Source organism: Xenopus laevis, chromosome 9_10L (genome assembly GCF_017654675.1).
Source record: "Xenopus laevis strain J_2021 chromosome 9_10L, Xenopus_laevis_v10.1, whole genome shotgun sequence".
NCBI lineage: Eukaryota > Metazoa > Chordata > Amphibia > Anura > Pipidae > Xenopus > Xenopus laevis.
In genome coordinates this window covers 71297060-71312143 of record NC_054387.1, presented here as the reverse complement: position 1 = coordinate 71312143, position 15084 = coordinate 71297060, and the positions used below count along the sequence as shown (strand labels likewise).

The window sequence follows — 15084 nt, the reverse complement described above, 5'->3', positions numbered from 1 at the left end:
GGCAGTTATGAAACACAAACTACCCACCGCCAATGTTCCCTCTAATTCCTTCTTGGCTATGTGCTCAAAAATATTCTTTTGTACGCACATTTTAAACTTGTGTGCACAATTTTTAAAAACGGTATGCTCAGTTCAGAATTGATACAAAATGTATGTGTTTATCACAAAATTCTTTGTGTGCATTCTTTATTGTGTGCCCTAGCCTCAAAATGTGTGTGCACACACAAGCTCACACCTTAGACGGGAACATTGCCCACCACCCTCTAATTCTGTGTGGAAAAGAACTGCTCGATATTCAAGTTTGTACAATTACACAATGAATATTTTACTTTTTTGGCAAATATTGATTCCATTTCTCTTTGTTTCTTGCAGTGCTTTAAAAAACTAAAACCAAAGTTAATGAATTATGTTAATGCAAAGGATGAGTGTGAAATGTATGGTGCAACCCTTCCCACTATCACTAGCCAGCTTGAACAAGGTAACTTCATTTAAAAAAACGCATTTTGGAAATCCACCACGGTGAATAGGTTGCATGCATACTTCTGCTAATGTGAGATACATAGCCACCCCCATATTTTGAATTGCAATGTGTATTTGGCGCAGTAAGTTCTTGGCACCCAAGCCTAGATTTGCCCCACCGCCTCTGTGGTCAAATTGGACAAAGATATGCTTCTTGAATAGCATCATCAAATGAGCAGAATTTCCAGTGTCTTGAGTCCAATTCATGTATTTAAGTGGCAAAGAGATAAGGCTGTATAGGCAAATGATTTAAACTAGGCTTAATATGTTCCAAAATAGTGTTGACCACTATTTTAAGTTGCGGTATAACCTATATAGTCATGACAGAAGGGGTCATGGAGAGGAATGAGGGGGGCATACAGTTTACCAGCTAAGAAGATAGTAACTTTAAATCTAATTATCCATTAAATAGTGTAAATATCAGAGTAAAAAGTAGTAACCTATGTTGTATGCTGGAAAATGCATGAAACTTGTCAGGTAAAATGGGAGAGCCAGAGTTAATTGCATGCACTAAAAATTACGATATAATTGTAAATATAATAATATATATATAATATATATAAAAAGTAAAGATGTAAAAAGTAAAGTCTGAATTAAAGCAATGCTCTGAAGAAATAACCAGGGACAGGGTCACTTCGCCAATGAGGCAAGTTGAGGCTTCGCCTAACTAGGTATCAGGGGCAGCAGAAATGCGGAAAAAACGAAAATACTGGCCTTCTCTGCCGCACTTGTGAACCCCCTGGACCCCCTCAGGCGCAAAAAGGTAAGCACACGGGGGAGGGGGGCGGCAGCAACTGCTACTGCCTCAGGCGGTGGAGGGGCCAGGATTGCTCCTGACCAGGGATGGCACTACGGAGGGCGTGGAATCCCTCTGGGTAGAGATTTCAACTGGTCAAAAGATTGACAAAGAAAATTATCATTGGTGTATGCTACAAACCACCTCATATAAGTGACGAGGATAAAGCCCAGCTTCTTTTACAAATAGAAGTGGCTTAACAACTAGGTTAAAGGGATCCTGTCATCGGAAAACATGTTTTTTTCAAAGCGCATCAGTTAATAGTGCTACTCCAGCAGAATTCTGCACTGAAATCCATTTCTCAAAAGAGCAAACAGATTTTTTTATATTCAATTTTGAAATCTGACATGGGGCTAGACATTTTGTCAATTTCCCAGCTGCCCCTGGTCATGTGACTTGTGCCTGCACTTTAGGAGAGAAATGCTTTCTGGCAGACTGCTGTTTTTCCTTCTCAATGTAACTGAATGTGTCTCAGTGAGACATGGGTTTTTACTATTGAGTGTTGTTCTTAGATCTACCAGGCAGCTGTTATCTTGTGTTAGGGAGCTGTTATCTGGTTACCTTCCCTTTGTTCTTTTGTTTGGCTGCTGGGGGGGAAGAGGGAGGGGGTGATATCACTCCAACAAGAGTGATTGAAGTTTATCAGAGCACAAGTCACATGACATGCAGAGGCAACTCTATATGGGAGTAACTAAAACACTACATTTTAGAAGTGCAAACCTTGAAAATATAATAATATAATATAAGGATTAGTGATGGGCGAATTTATTTCGCGAATTTCGCTAATTTTTTCGGCAAAGCGAAACGCCGCAAATTCGCCCATCACTAATAAGGATATCTTTGCAACAGATTAATTGGGGAAGCCTTTTCACAGGGGTAAACACAGAACAAAAATGGGATGTTGGTAACAAGCTAGAATTTACAGTAGATGGAAAGGGGTATTGCAGCAAGGAGTAAAAAGAATCCAAAATAATTTTTTAAATATGTAAATAGTAAAAAAATTAAGCAGGAAGGGGTGGAGCCCTTAATATCATCTTTAGTGATGGGCGAATCTGGCCCATTTTGCTTCACTGAGAAACTGAAAAAAATCGTGAAATGGCAAAGAATTTGCGAAATTTATTGAAGTCAATGGGCGTCAAAAATTATATTTTTATGGGAGACAATTGTATACGCACGCAAAAAATGTTCCCGCTCTGAATGCATTTTTTCTTATGGTGACTTTTTTGTCCTAAATGGGCTTTGTGTTATGTCAACTTTTTTGTCCTAATGCAAAGTCAATGGGCGTTTTTCTTATGGCGACTTTTTCGTCATAATGCAAAGTCAATGGGTGTTTTTCTAATGGGGAATTTGTCCAAATGCATTAAAGTCAATGGGCACTTTTTCTTATGGCCATTTTTTTCTCAGCAAAGTTTTTCACTGCAAATTTTTGCCGCAGTTTCACAAAAAAATTCGCACATGGCAAAATGTGGAATTTTGCTGCAGATTCATGGCTGGCTCATCACTAGAAACCATGGGGCAAATTCACTAAAGGACGAAGCGCCTAACGCTAGCGTTAATTCGATAGTGTAGTGCATTTTCGTTAATTCGCCGATTCACTAACGGGCGCTGGCGTAAATTCGCTAGTGTTACTTCGCACCCTTACGCCTGGCGAATTTGCGCAACGGACGTAACTACGCAAATTCACTAAAGTGCGCATTTTTCTGAACGCTACCTTTTACGCCAGACTTCCTTCGCCACCTCAGACCAGGCGAAGTGCAATAGAGTAGATAGGGATTGCTTCCAAAAAAGTTAAAAAAATTTCTAAGTCCCAAAAAACGCTGGTGTTTTTTCTTTTTTTATGGGTGATAGGCTGAAAAAGATCGAAAAAATTTTTGGGGCTCCCCTCCTTCCTTGTGTAGTGATGCTACATATACCTCCATTGTAACTTCAATTTGACGCTGTATGCAAGTTAAGCATCGCTAGCGTAACTTCGCTTTGCTTGGCGAATTAACGCCAGCGCAACTTCGCAACCTTACGGTTCCCCATAGCGCAACTTCGGATTTTAGTGAATTTGCGTAGAGCTGGCGAAAATACGCCTGGCGAAGTGCAGCGAAGCGGACGCTGGCGCAACTACACATCTTAGTGAATGTCCCACCTTGACTCTGGGATGGCAGTGGATGCAATCTACTTAAACTTTGCTAAAGCATGTAATATCGTACCACACAGAAGGTGTGTCATGGGGAAAAACATTTTTTTCAAAATGAATCAGTTAATAATGCTGCTTCAGCAGAATTCTGCACTGAAATCCATTTCTCAAAAGAGCAAACAGATTTTTTTATATTAAATTTTGAAATCTGACTTGGGGTTAGACATATTGTCAATTTCCCAGCTGCCCCAAGTCATGTGACTTGTGCTCTGTTAAACTTCAATCACTCTTTACTGCTATACTGCAAGTTGGAGTGATATCAAAATTGAATATAAAAAAATCTGTTTGCTCTTTTGAGAAATGGATTTCAGTGCAGAATTCTGCTGGAGTAGCACTATTAACAGATGCGTTTTGAAAAAAACATGTTTTTGGATGACAGTATCCCTTTAAGAGGGATATAAATGAGCTGGAGAGAGCGCAGAGACGTACAACTAAAATGGTTAGAGGAATGGAAAATTTAAATGATGAGGTAGAAAAAAATGTGTGTGTGAGGGGACATGATTACACTTTACAAGTACATTAGAGGACATTATAGACAAATAACAGGGGACCATTTTACCCATAAAGAGGATCACCGTACCAGAGGCCACCCCTTCAGACTAGAAGAAAAGAAATTTCATTTGAACCAACATTGTGGAATGCACTGGTGATGTTGTGATGGCTGATTCAGTTAAAGGTGAATTAAAACTGAATTAAAGAAGTAGGCAAAGAAAGTTGTACATTGTGTTTTGGTCTTCTGTACCAACCCAAGGGAATCATTGCCCTTTAGCACTAAAGATCTCCAAAAATACCCCAGTAGTTCCCCATCTTTTTTGTGCTGATTCACTGCACATGCTCTGTGCTGCTGTCTTTTACTGAGGTTAGGGACCAACTCACAATATACAGTACACATAGAATATAAATGTCACAATATAAGGTTGATTAGTAATTAATACAGATAATTAATACATGGCAGCACAAAAACAAGTGCAACTGGCATCAGAATTTAATAATCAGCTGTGTAGCATCAGCTTCTATTGATAATTTGCAACTTTTTGGTGCGGTTGAACTTGATCGACTTTGGTCTTTTTTCAACCTGATTTAACTATGTAACTATGATTAATAATTCCCCAATTAGATAGATAGATATATAGATAGATACATAGATAGATACATAGATAGATACAGATACATAGATACATAGATATATATATGTATGCGCCCTAAAAGTGTTGGGTTTTCTAATATCCTAGATTTCATTACAACACTATGTCCAAACATATCTACAGCTTTTTGGATTGGCTTGAAGTTTATTGTAAATAACAGAGAAAACACGTGGACTGATGACCAAAAGCTCAACTACACAAACTTTAATCCATTTCTCCACAGCTTGGATCCTTCACTCCAAGTATGTATTGTTCTTTACTGTACACTTTTTACTATTCTTGAACCAGACAATAGTGTTTATATCCTGGGGAGGGGGTGCCAAGTCTAAGTAGACAGACACCCAAGGCGAGTTGTCTGCAGTTGTGAGCAATGAATGCCAAGGACTATAGTCAAATACAACTCCCCCCCTTATGAAATGCTGACATTCAACAATTCTCAAGCACCCTGATCTAGGGGTAGGCAAACAGAAGAAGTAGATTTCTAATATCCTTTTCCCTACTGTTGCACCCCAGGCACGTACCTCTTCGGCCTACTGCTAGTTCTGGCACTGCCAGCATTCCACCAACATATTTAAGGTGGCATGTATAGCATAAAAGCAGCATCTGAAGGGCTAGTACGGTAGTCCTTCTCTGCCTTACAAGGTGCAATGACAGATTTGGAGTGACCTTGAGAATGATTAGTAGTTTAAAAAAGATCCATCATGTTCAGCCTTTAACCAGTCTAACTGCTAGCTGATTCAGTGGATGTCTACAAGATCCCATCTGAAGCCATTTCCTATATGCCTTAGAAATAATTGAAGGTTACCAAGAACCCTTATATTTTCTCTCTTGCTAAAAGTCATGCAACTCATGAAGCTATCTAATGTATCTACCAGTAAAACTCTTCAGGGAGAGAATTCCAGCATTTCCCATATCTCACTGTTATAATCCCTTTTTGAACCTTGTGATTAAACCTCTTTTTTCTAATCTGAATGAATGCCCTCAGCTGTCTTTTGGTTAATAAAGAGTTTATTATACAATCTCTTTGTATATCTATACATAGTAATTGTATTTATACTTAAGCAATTATTCTAGAAACAATCCCAACTTGACCAACCTTTCCTCATAACTGAGACCTTCCATAACTTTACCAGCTTAGTCGTCATCCTCTTTTTCATAAATATGCCTTTTAAGCACTAGAGGCTGAAACTGCACTGCATATTCTAGATGGGGCCTTAACAGTAAAGATTTCCCTTTCCTCCTCTGAATTTTAAGGATAATAATAACAATAATATTTTCCTTCTATCTCCCATTTTTCCCTTTTTACATTTTATCCAGCTTTATGAAAAGTTATACAGTTATGAGCAGTGTGCCTTTATGCTCAATGATCCCAAATCGGCATTTACTGGAACATGGGATTACACGTCTTGTTGGAATAATCAATATTTGTCACTCTGTCAAACATATAAAGGTTTGTCTTGTTTTTACTATGTATTTTTTTCTACTCAAAAGGATCATTATACCTCTTACTCTGTTTAGTACACCTGGGGTAAATTTATGGCATCTTGGATCTTTATTTTTGCTAATATTAGACATGGTGTATAACAGTTGTGTCTAGCTCTAGCTGGCCACAAATTTGATGGCTTCTGCACAACTTGTGTCTGTAATCAATTTATATTGAAATGATAATGATTTGTCTCATTAGTCTCCATGGAGATTCCAGGTTTCCTTTTTTTAGTACATAAAGTATGGCCGTGCCAATTAATATTCATACACAGCTGTATTTGTGTAAAATAGTACATTGAAAGGTGTGTATTTTGTTGTTGAACATTTCTGGTCAATGTTTAATTCACTATACAGACAGTCCTGGAAAACAAACTCAGATTGTGCCTGAAGATGTTGAATATCAAGGCCAGAAATACAAAATTATCCAAAAGAATATGACTTGGTATGAGGCCTTGACACAATGTAGCCGGTATGACATGAAGCTAGTCAGCATAACAGATCAGTACCACGTTGCCTTCCTTGCTCTCAAAGTTGGTGTCTTAGGCCATGGAATGTGGATTGGACTATCCAGCAACCAGGTAAGTATCTTCCCCTTGATCCAGCTCTTTCCTTTGACCTCGTATTTACTTTTTTTAACCCCTCTGTCCCTTCAGGTGGTTGTAAAAGTCTCTCACTGTAATCCAGTCACATATTGCAAGTACAACCAACATTCTTTAACATATCACCAGGGGTCAAAACATGCTAGGACTTGTCTACTGACTGTAGGCCGGGAATTTCAAAACCTGACTTCTCAATAAAGGTTTTCCCCAATTCTCTTAGATGGCAACCCACATAAGAGGGTCCAACAATGGAAATTCTGTCTACTGTATGTATACCCTACTCCTTGTTCTTTGTGCATATGATCATCACTAGAAATGTCTCGCACTATCTCTGACCTTATGATTAATAATCCACAAAAAAAAAATATTCTCGTTAACATCTGATTCATTGTTATTGGCTACTAGATGTAGGCAGTCTCCTCAACGCCATATATAAGTTATAAGCTGTTCCATAGAAATCCATTGTTGGTAGCCTCCTTAAACATAAATTTTCACCCAATTTGTTGCCGAGACATTGCTGACAAGGACAGTCTTATTTATTATGTTACCACCCCCCCCATTCATTATTTCTTAGGATGGAACTCACTACAAGTGGCAGGATGGGAAGCCCATGACTGTGAGTCGATGGTCTAAGGATGAAGAAGAGAATGAAAAGTGTGTTTATATCGATACTGATGGTTTCTGGAAGACAAGGAACTGTGATAGTCAGATACCGGGAGCCTTTTGTTACATTGTACCAGGTATACAGCTTTTTATTACAAAGGAACTTAGCTAATTACTAAGTTACATTTAAGAGAAAACACCACAAATCTAACATGCATTATAAAATATCCGTGTTAATAAATAGCCATAGACGGCTGCTTATTGATCCAGGTTATGATATGCAGTATCTAGCAGTGGTAAGACTAAGACAACTGGACTTAAAGGACAAATAAAGGTAAAATCACTGGAGGGGGAGGCAGCCCTCAGTGATTCCAGATGTTAACTTGCTACCTCGAGCTTTGCCAACCCAGGGCATTTTTTGGGGAGCACCGCACCACATCCTTCTTCCTCTTCTCCGGGTATCCTTCATTGTCAGTACAGAATGTTTCCTGAAGATTTAGTACTGTACATGAGCTCTACAGAATTGCTGAAGAGGATGCTTGGGAGAAGAAATAAGATAGTGGTAAGGTACTTCATGTGGTTAATTTAGCACAAGAGAATATATGATGCTTACATTAAGTAATATAAAAACAATTTATTTTATCTTTCAGAGGTTTCGGCAGAAAAGCCAGCAGAGAACCACACAGTGTCTTGTCCTCACAGAATTAAGGACACACCATGGATACCTTTCCGAAACAGCTGCTATTCTTTTATTTCAACCAATAAGAGGTGGCCCTCGAATGAAACACAATCTCCTCTTGTCTGCAGGAATCTCCGTATGTAACCTTGCTTTTAAAAGATATATGTGAATTGCTGGGCAGGGTTCTTTTAAAACAAATTTAAAATTTAGGCACCTAAGTGCTGCACCTCTAAAGCAGCTGCCCTAAGCACATGGCCTTGGGTGCCTATATAGATACACAATAGATACACAATCAGTATACATTTGTTCTGAATGTGTCTTCCAAGTGATCTGACTACCATTTATATGAAATTCTTGATACAGATAATCTAGATTCCTTTTGAAAATATTTCTCTAATAATTTGCTTAGTAGATATTCTGTGCACAGTTCATTTCTGATTTGGGGAAGGCCTGGTTTAGACTTAGATTGAATACTGGTGGTGTGCTAAATAATGTGGACATATGACTGTTTGTCTTTACACATTGTCTGGATGTCTTGTTTCACAGATCCAGATGCCTGTGTCCTAAATATTAGAGATGAAGATGAAAATAATTTTGTAATAAATCAGCTTCAGCCTTACAAAGATCTGGTTTCTTGGGTGTGGTTGGGAATGTATTATGATGTAAATGGTAAGTCCCAGATAACAATTTATAGTTAATATACTTATATATAGAATAGATTTATGCTAGGGTGTATACTGTAGATGTATATTCTCTAGTGCAAATCCCACCTGATCCGTATCAATTTGCCTCCATGTTCTTTGTTCCTCGGAGCTGAAACAGTTTTTCTGTCACAGAACAACTAGACAACAGTATGACTGATGCTTGTGTCCACTGTAATATCATGAAACCAAAATTACCCAATAATCTCACTTTGTAAGATAACAGCAAGATGCTTGACAGTGCTGGGAATCGAAATTATTATTGAAGAATTTTTTTGCATCTGTAATTGGGTTTTGTTTAACTTTAGAGAACTATTTTATGGAGGGTTTAGGTTTAGTTAAAATTCATTAAAATGTTAATGTACTCAAACATTTGACATTCAGTGGAACTGTTGGACTTTGTTCTTCTCCTTTTTATGTATACCCAGTTACACTTTTGTCATATTTGAGTTTGGATACAGACTAAGGGCATGCTCAGATCAGCTGGCAGTGGTCTTTCCGCAGATGAAATTTATATAGGCTTATGGAGAACACTGTGCACAAAAGTCATTTGTTATAGTGGCAAATAAAAGGTCCACAGTAGCCATAGCTGAAGCTTTGATCCTGGGTAGCCATTGACATGATGATTACCTATAACCTACATTTTCTTTTTGTTTCCTAGAAAAGCGCCTTCTCTGGTTTGATCAGACCTTTGTGAAATATTCTAACTGGATAGATGGAAGGCCAGATGTTTCCAATAAGACATTCTATGCAGCAATGAGCTTGGAGCAGGGCTTGTGGTCTGCTGTCACTTTGTCCAGTAATGATGAAGTCATGGAATTTAAACATAGCACTATTGTGGCTTGTAAAATTGAATTGGGTAGGTTTTGCATTGCCTGAGTAACCCTTCTGAAACAATGCACCTTATTCTTAGTCCAATTTCATATTAATCAAAATAAATTTGATCCATTCAGGCTCTAAAGAGCAATACAGCCAGACATTGCCAACAGACATACTGCATGAAGACCTCACATATCATATTATTCAAAAGAAACTCACCTGGGATCAAGCGGCAGAGGAATGCAAAAGAGATGGAAGTCAGTTGGCCAGTGTACATAGTCAGGACCAGCAAACATTTTTAGAAAAAATCGTCAAACAGGATGGCTTCTCCCTCTGGATTGGATTATCAAGCTATGGAGTAAGTCCTAATGTTTGAGTGTACAATAGTACTTGTGCTGAACATATTTTCTGCCTAATGTTTTAATCATGAAAAATCTAAGGTTTTATTTCTTGAGCTAAACAGGACAAACGAGATTGAAGCTCTCTCTATTTGGTCCTTGTGGGGCAGATAATTAGATTATGAAGATATATGAAGTCCGGTTACAGATATGAGGAATCCAATTAACAGGCTGATTATCTTTGCATTGGGAGTCTAATTATCTAACTCAAAGGACCAATGACTCTTGTGAGATGGATAGACTTCCAGTGCAATGTTAGTACATGGCATTTTCTGATCTCCTGATCCATCTGATCTCCAGCAGTGCCTGTAGGATTGAAAGTAGCACATACATAAACTAATGGGACAAACCAGCGTTGACAGAAATGATTTTAATATGATTAACAGTAAGATATATCAAAGGTCGAAGTTTGAAGTGAAATATACTTTGAAATTCGACCATCGAATGGCTATACATCGAAGTCGAAGTTTTTTTTTTACCAAATTTGACGTTTTGCGGTCGAAGTAAAATCGAACGATCGAACGATTTTACTTCGACTACAAAAAACGTAGAAAAATGCATTAGAAGGTCTCCATAGGCTAACATAGCACTTCGGCAGGTTTAATTTGGCGAACTATTGAAGTTGAAGTTTTTTTTAAAGAGACAGTACTTTGATTATCGAATGGTCAAATATTCGAACGATTTTACTTTGAATCGAACTCGAAGTAAATTTGAAGTCGTAGTATCCTATTCGATGGTCGAAGTATCCAAAAAATTACTTTTAATTCCCTCAAATTCACGTTGACCCTTGAGAAATCTGCTCCTAAGTGTTAGATAGACTACATACTGAGGTTGTTATCATTGTTGCTGTCAGATGATGACCAAATGTGCTGGTAACAGTAGATAAGGTCTTCACTGGGGAAACCTCAAGCAATTTGTAGCTTTTCTGTGTTCTTATGATTTTTCATTTCTTCATTGCTTATGAGGTTAATTATTTGCAGAAACCCTGACACAGTGCATATTATCTTTAGAACATCAAGAAATGATATTTGGTGGTAGGGTCATGCGGATAAAGTCATCTGTACGGCCTGTTCTGTGGGCTGGATATACAGAAAGCATGCATTGTAGGTGGGACTAAGGGATAGGCTGAAAACAAATACTCTACAACAGTTCAGCGCTGATTAACTTACACAGCTTTTAGATTTGATATGGCTTTATGTGATTGTTCCAGTAAGGATGGCAGCCAGTTCAGCATTTGAGTAGAAGGGAACTCAGGCATGTGGGTAAATACATTTCAGTGGGATCTCTCTCATTATGCCAACTACTATCACTTGCTTAAACAATACTCTGCAGCTCAGGAGTTTGCCAGCCACAAAATACTGTCCTAAGAGAAAATATATCGGCAAACGAGCGGATCTTTCCCCGATATGCCACTAAACTGCGTGGCTATATCGGGGGTAATTCGAGCGTTCGGCCGTATGGCCGAACGATCGAATTACGATACGCCAAGCGGCTCCGACGGGTCGGTCGGGTAAAAATCCAACCTTTCCGATTGATATCGTGGCCAGAAGACCCGTCGGAAGCCCCCATACACGGGCAGATAAGCTGTCAAATCGGTCCAAACGACCAATATCGGCAGCTTTATCTGCCCGTGTATGGCCACCTTTACTTGAGCCTTTTCTCCTTTGAATGTCTGCCCCCATTGCTACACAGCAGCTTATTTATATAAACAATAGTAGTGTTTCTGAAGCAAACACAGCAGTTTTACCAGTGCAGGGCATCAGAAAGTCTTGCCCTAGTTTACACCCAGACCATTCCACCACCAAAGATTGTACCTTAAATGATCCAATAATCAAATGTTCCATTAATTTGTTCTGCATACAACTGTGAATTATTACAATGCATGAGCATTAGCTTGCTCTAGAAATGCTTTGGGTTTGTAATATTGTTTTATATTTTCTCCTAATGCTGCACACACACCCATCTTTATAAACATAACATGCATTTAGCTGCACCTTTCCATAACCTCCAATAACAAAATATATGCTTCATCTTTGTTAATTCTAAAACCTTCACATGTTATAACTGCTACATTATATTTACTAGGCAAATCATACAGACTTCAAATGGGCTGATAATTCTACATATGATTATGAGCACGTGCAATTTGCTCAGATAAATCACGCCAAAAATTGTGTTTTGTTGGACACCAAGGGATTTTGGCACTCCAAGACATGCACAGATCAACAGGAAGGTGCCATTTGCTACAAAGTGCTACAAAGTGCTGGTAAGTGTTGAATCTACTACTACTAGTACTGTCTAAAATCTACGTATGTTTGTATGCAACCAACACTGTTACACACAAGCTGTCATTTCTGCTTTGCTATTAATAGTTAAAAATAAAATAATAAATATGTTTATGTCATTATTTCTCACTTTGCAGCATCAGTAAAAGTGGCCATTGGAGTAACAGCTTTTATTATGATCTTCTTCCTCCTCTTGGGACTGTTTCTGTTTCACCACAAAGAACAAATATTTCGCTTCTCCCCTACAGTTCACTATCAGCAGCACATGGAGGATGACAGGGAACCATGCCTGTAGATTCTGGTTTTACATTGGATTTTGTCTATTTGTTTTATTTTAATTTTGTCTTTGTATATGTGTAACATTGATCTGCTCAAATAAAGTATAATTACCTAGAACAAATGCTATGGTGTGTGTGATGGTGAGGTGAGGTGACTAGACACGTCATGGTTTATTTAAAGAGCTCCAGGAGGATGCCTGTTTGTGTTTTTAAAGATGCTTGGAAATAAAGATGTTTTTTTATCTTAACACTACCCGTGGTTATTACGGCTCCTGTCTATCTACCATTATTTTGGACGTTGTCAGTGTGCCAGGAGCGGAGTCCGGCTGACAGAGGGCCACCACGAGGGTAGACGCAGACCAGTCGCATGTGAGTAACTTGAATGCGTATGGTGTGTGTGATAACCCAATAGTCAATAGAGGTGACACTTAGCCTTTGAAAAGATCAGGCACTGACTAATGCATGAATGCAGCTTGATTCATGGACGTGATGGTGTTGTGTTTATTTCTAAATTACAGTTTACACTGCAATTAATTCACTTTACCACCATATAAAATTTAATATCTGAACCAATAAGTGTATTTTTTTAGTTGTAATATTGGTGTGTAGGCGCCATCTTAAGTCATTTTGCCTGGTCATATGGCTGGTCATGTGCTTTTAGAAAGAGCCAGTGCTGCACTATATACCGTATATACTCGTGTATAAGCCGACCCGTGTATAAGCCGAGGTACCTCATTTTACCTACAAAAACTGGGAAAACGTATTGACTCGCGTATAAGCCTAGACACAACTAAGACCCTTCATGCTACAATCACTACAGCGCAAACGAAATCACTGAAAATTTGTCCCCCCCTCAGTGGATTTATATTACAGATATTTTTCAGCTGAGACAAAATATACTTTCCACTAGCAATTATACACACATAGACACACATATACTTTACACACACACTCTTCCCACAAAATAATCACACACACATACTATACACACAAACTCCCCACACATATACTATATACACACACAAACTCTCTACCCACACCATCATACACTATATATCGTACACACACTCCCCACACAATAATGACAAGGCTGATAACATACCGGTATGTTAATGCAGAGCTGAGAAAGTTTCTAATACCGGTAGTTGTTTGTGTCGGACACAGACTGCCAGTTCCGCGCTGGGGCTGCTGAGGTCGCTCTCCCCGACTCTCCGGCTCTTCCTCCCCCATTGGCCGGAAGGTGAGACCCGGCAGCAGCAGCTGGAGATGAGGGAAGAGCCGCGGAGAGACACAGACGCTCCCGGGGGAAGCGGAGAGAGCTGCGCAGATACGGCTCGGAGCAGAGAGAGGGGAGGCAGCCGGGAGCACAAGGCAGAGGCGGCCGGGGATCGGGTGTAAATTGCGGGGAAACGCGAGGGGGCGTCCGGCTGCTGCTCGAGCTGTGGGGCTTCCGGGCGCGACACGTGGACTTCCAGGGACTCGGGCTGAGGACTCGGGGGTGGCGCCTCCTGAAATTTACCGGTGAGGCAGCCTTCCTACCGTATTTCATCTACAAGAGGTTCTTACCCGCGTATAAGCCGAGGTCAATTTTTTCAGCACATTTTGGGTGCTGAAAAACTCGGCTTATACGCGAGTATATACGGTAACTGCTTTCTGTCAGGCTGTTGTTTATCTTGTTTCTCAAAGTAACTGAAGGTGTCGCAGTGGGACCTTGATTTTTACTATTGAGTGCTGTTCTTAGATCGACCAGGCAGCTGTTATCTTGTGTCAGGGAGCTGCTATCTGGTTACCTTCCCATTGTTCTGTTAGACTGCTGGGGGGGGGATATCACTCAAATTTGCAGTACAGCAGGAAGAGTGACTGAAGTTTATCAGAGCACTATTAACTGATGCATTTTGAAAAAAAAAAACATTTTTCCATGACAGTATGCCTAGATCAGAGGCCTGCACAGTATGCAAAGTGCAAAAAAATGCCAAATTGTGGCCCTTTTTGCACACTGCATGCAGCATTGTAAATAAGGCCTACAGTATTGCATTTGGTCACACCTTATGGAATGCTGAAATACGGCTGGTCTGATAGATTAGCTGGCCATTGTAGGTAGAACCTGGGCAGAATGGTTAGAACACATACACATATTGTCGTGTCCCTATCCCAACCGATCTCCTTAAGCCATATTATGATTGGATCCTTGGCCTGGGGTACAAACAATCATATTATCTCAGTTTAGCCCCCATATTATAGACACACAGACTAAAAAAATTATTATTGCAGGCACCTAGTCTGGAGTGAAAGCATGCAATGTATTAATTAGAAATCGTGTGATATATATACATTGTAAAGAACATGAATAGGCTTTATATTTCGAGTAAAGGTGGCCATGCACGGGCTGATAAAAGCTGCCGACAGACCAAGTCAGCAGCTTATTGGCCCGTGTATGAGGCCCTCTGACGGGCTTCCCCGATCGATATCTGGCCGAAAGTCGGGCAGATGTCGATCGGACGGGACTAAAAATCCCGACGGATCGCGGCCGTGTCTGTTTGTTGATGCGGTCCCGCAATCCGACCGCCCGTTACCCATCGTTAGTATCCAATC

General features: G+C 39.6%; 1 protein-coding gene across 1 annotated transcript in view; it reads left to right on the top strand.

The window, feature by feature from the left end:
- Positions 1 to 12966, top strand: part of LOC108701341 (lymphocyte antigen 75-like) — a 37792-nt gene extending 24826 nt beyond the window's left edge. The window contains exons 22-32 of the mRNA XM_041576134.1: positions 373 to 478; positions 4733 to 4887; positions 5963 to 6095; positions 6485 to 6708; positions 7304 to 7469; positions 7983 to 8147; positions 8558 to 8680; positions 9374 to 9571; positions 9666 to 9889; positions 12015 to 12195; positions 12352 to 12966. Of these exons, the coding sequence (XP_041432068.1) occupies positions 373 to 478; positions 4733 to 4887; positions 5963 to 6095; positions 6485 to 6708; positions 7304 to 7469; positions 7983 to 8147; positions 8558 to 8680; positions 9374 to 9571; positions 9666 to 9889; positions 12015 to 12195; positions 12352 to 12509 (1833 nt within the window). The 3' untranslated portion in view covers positions 12510 to 12966. The remainder of the gene's footprint in view (positions 1 to 372; positions 479 to 4732; positions 4888 to 5962; positions 6096 to 6484; positions 6709 to 7303; positions 7470 to 7982; positions 8148 to 8557; positions 8681 to 9373; positions 9572 to 9665; positions 9890 to 12014; positions 12196 to 12351) is intronic.
- Positions 12967 to 15084: the final 2118 nt, after the last annotated feature.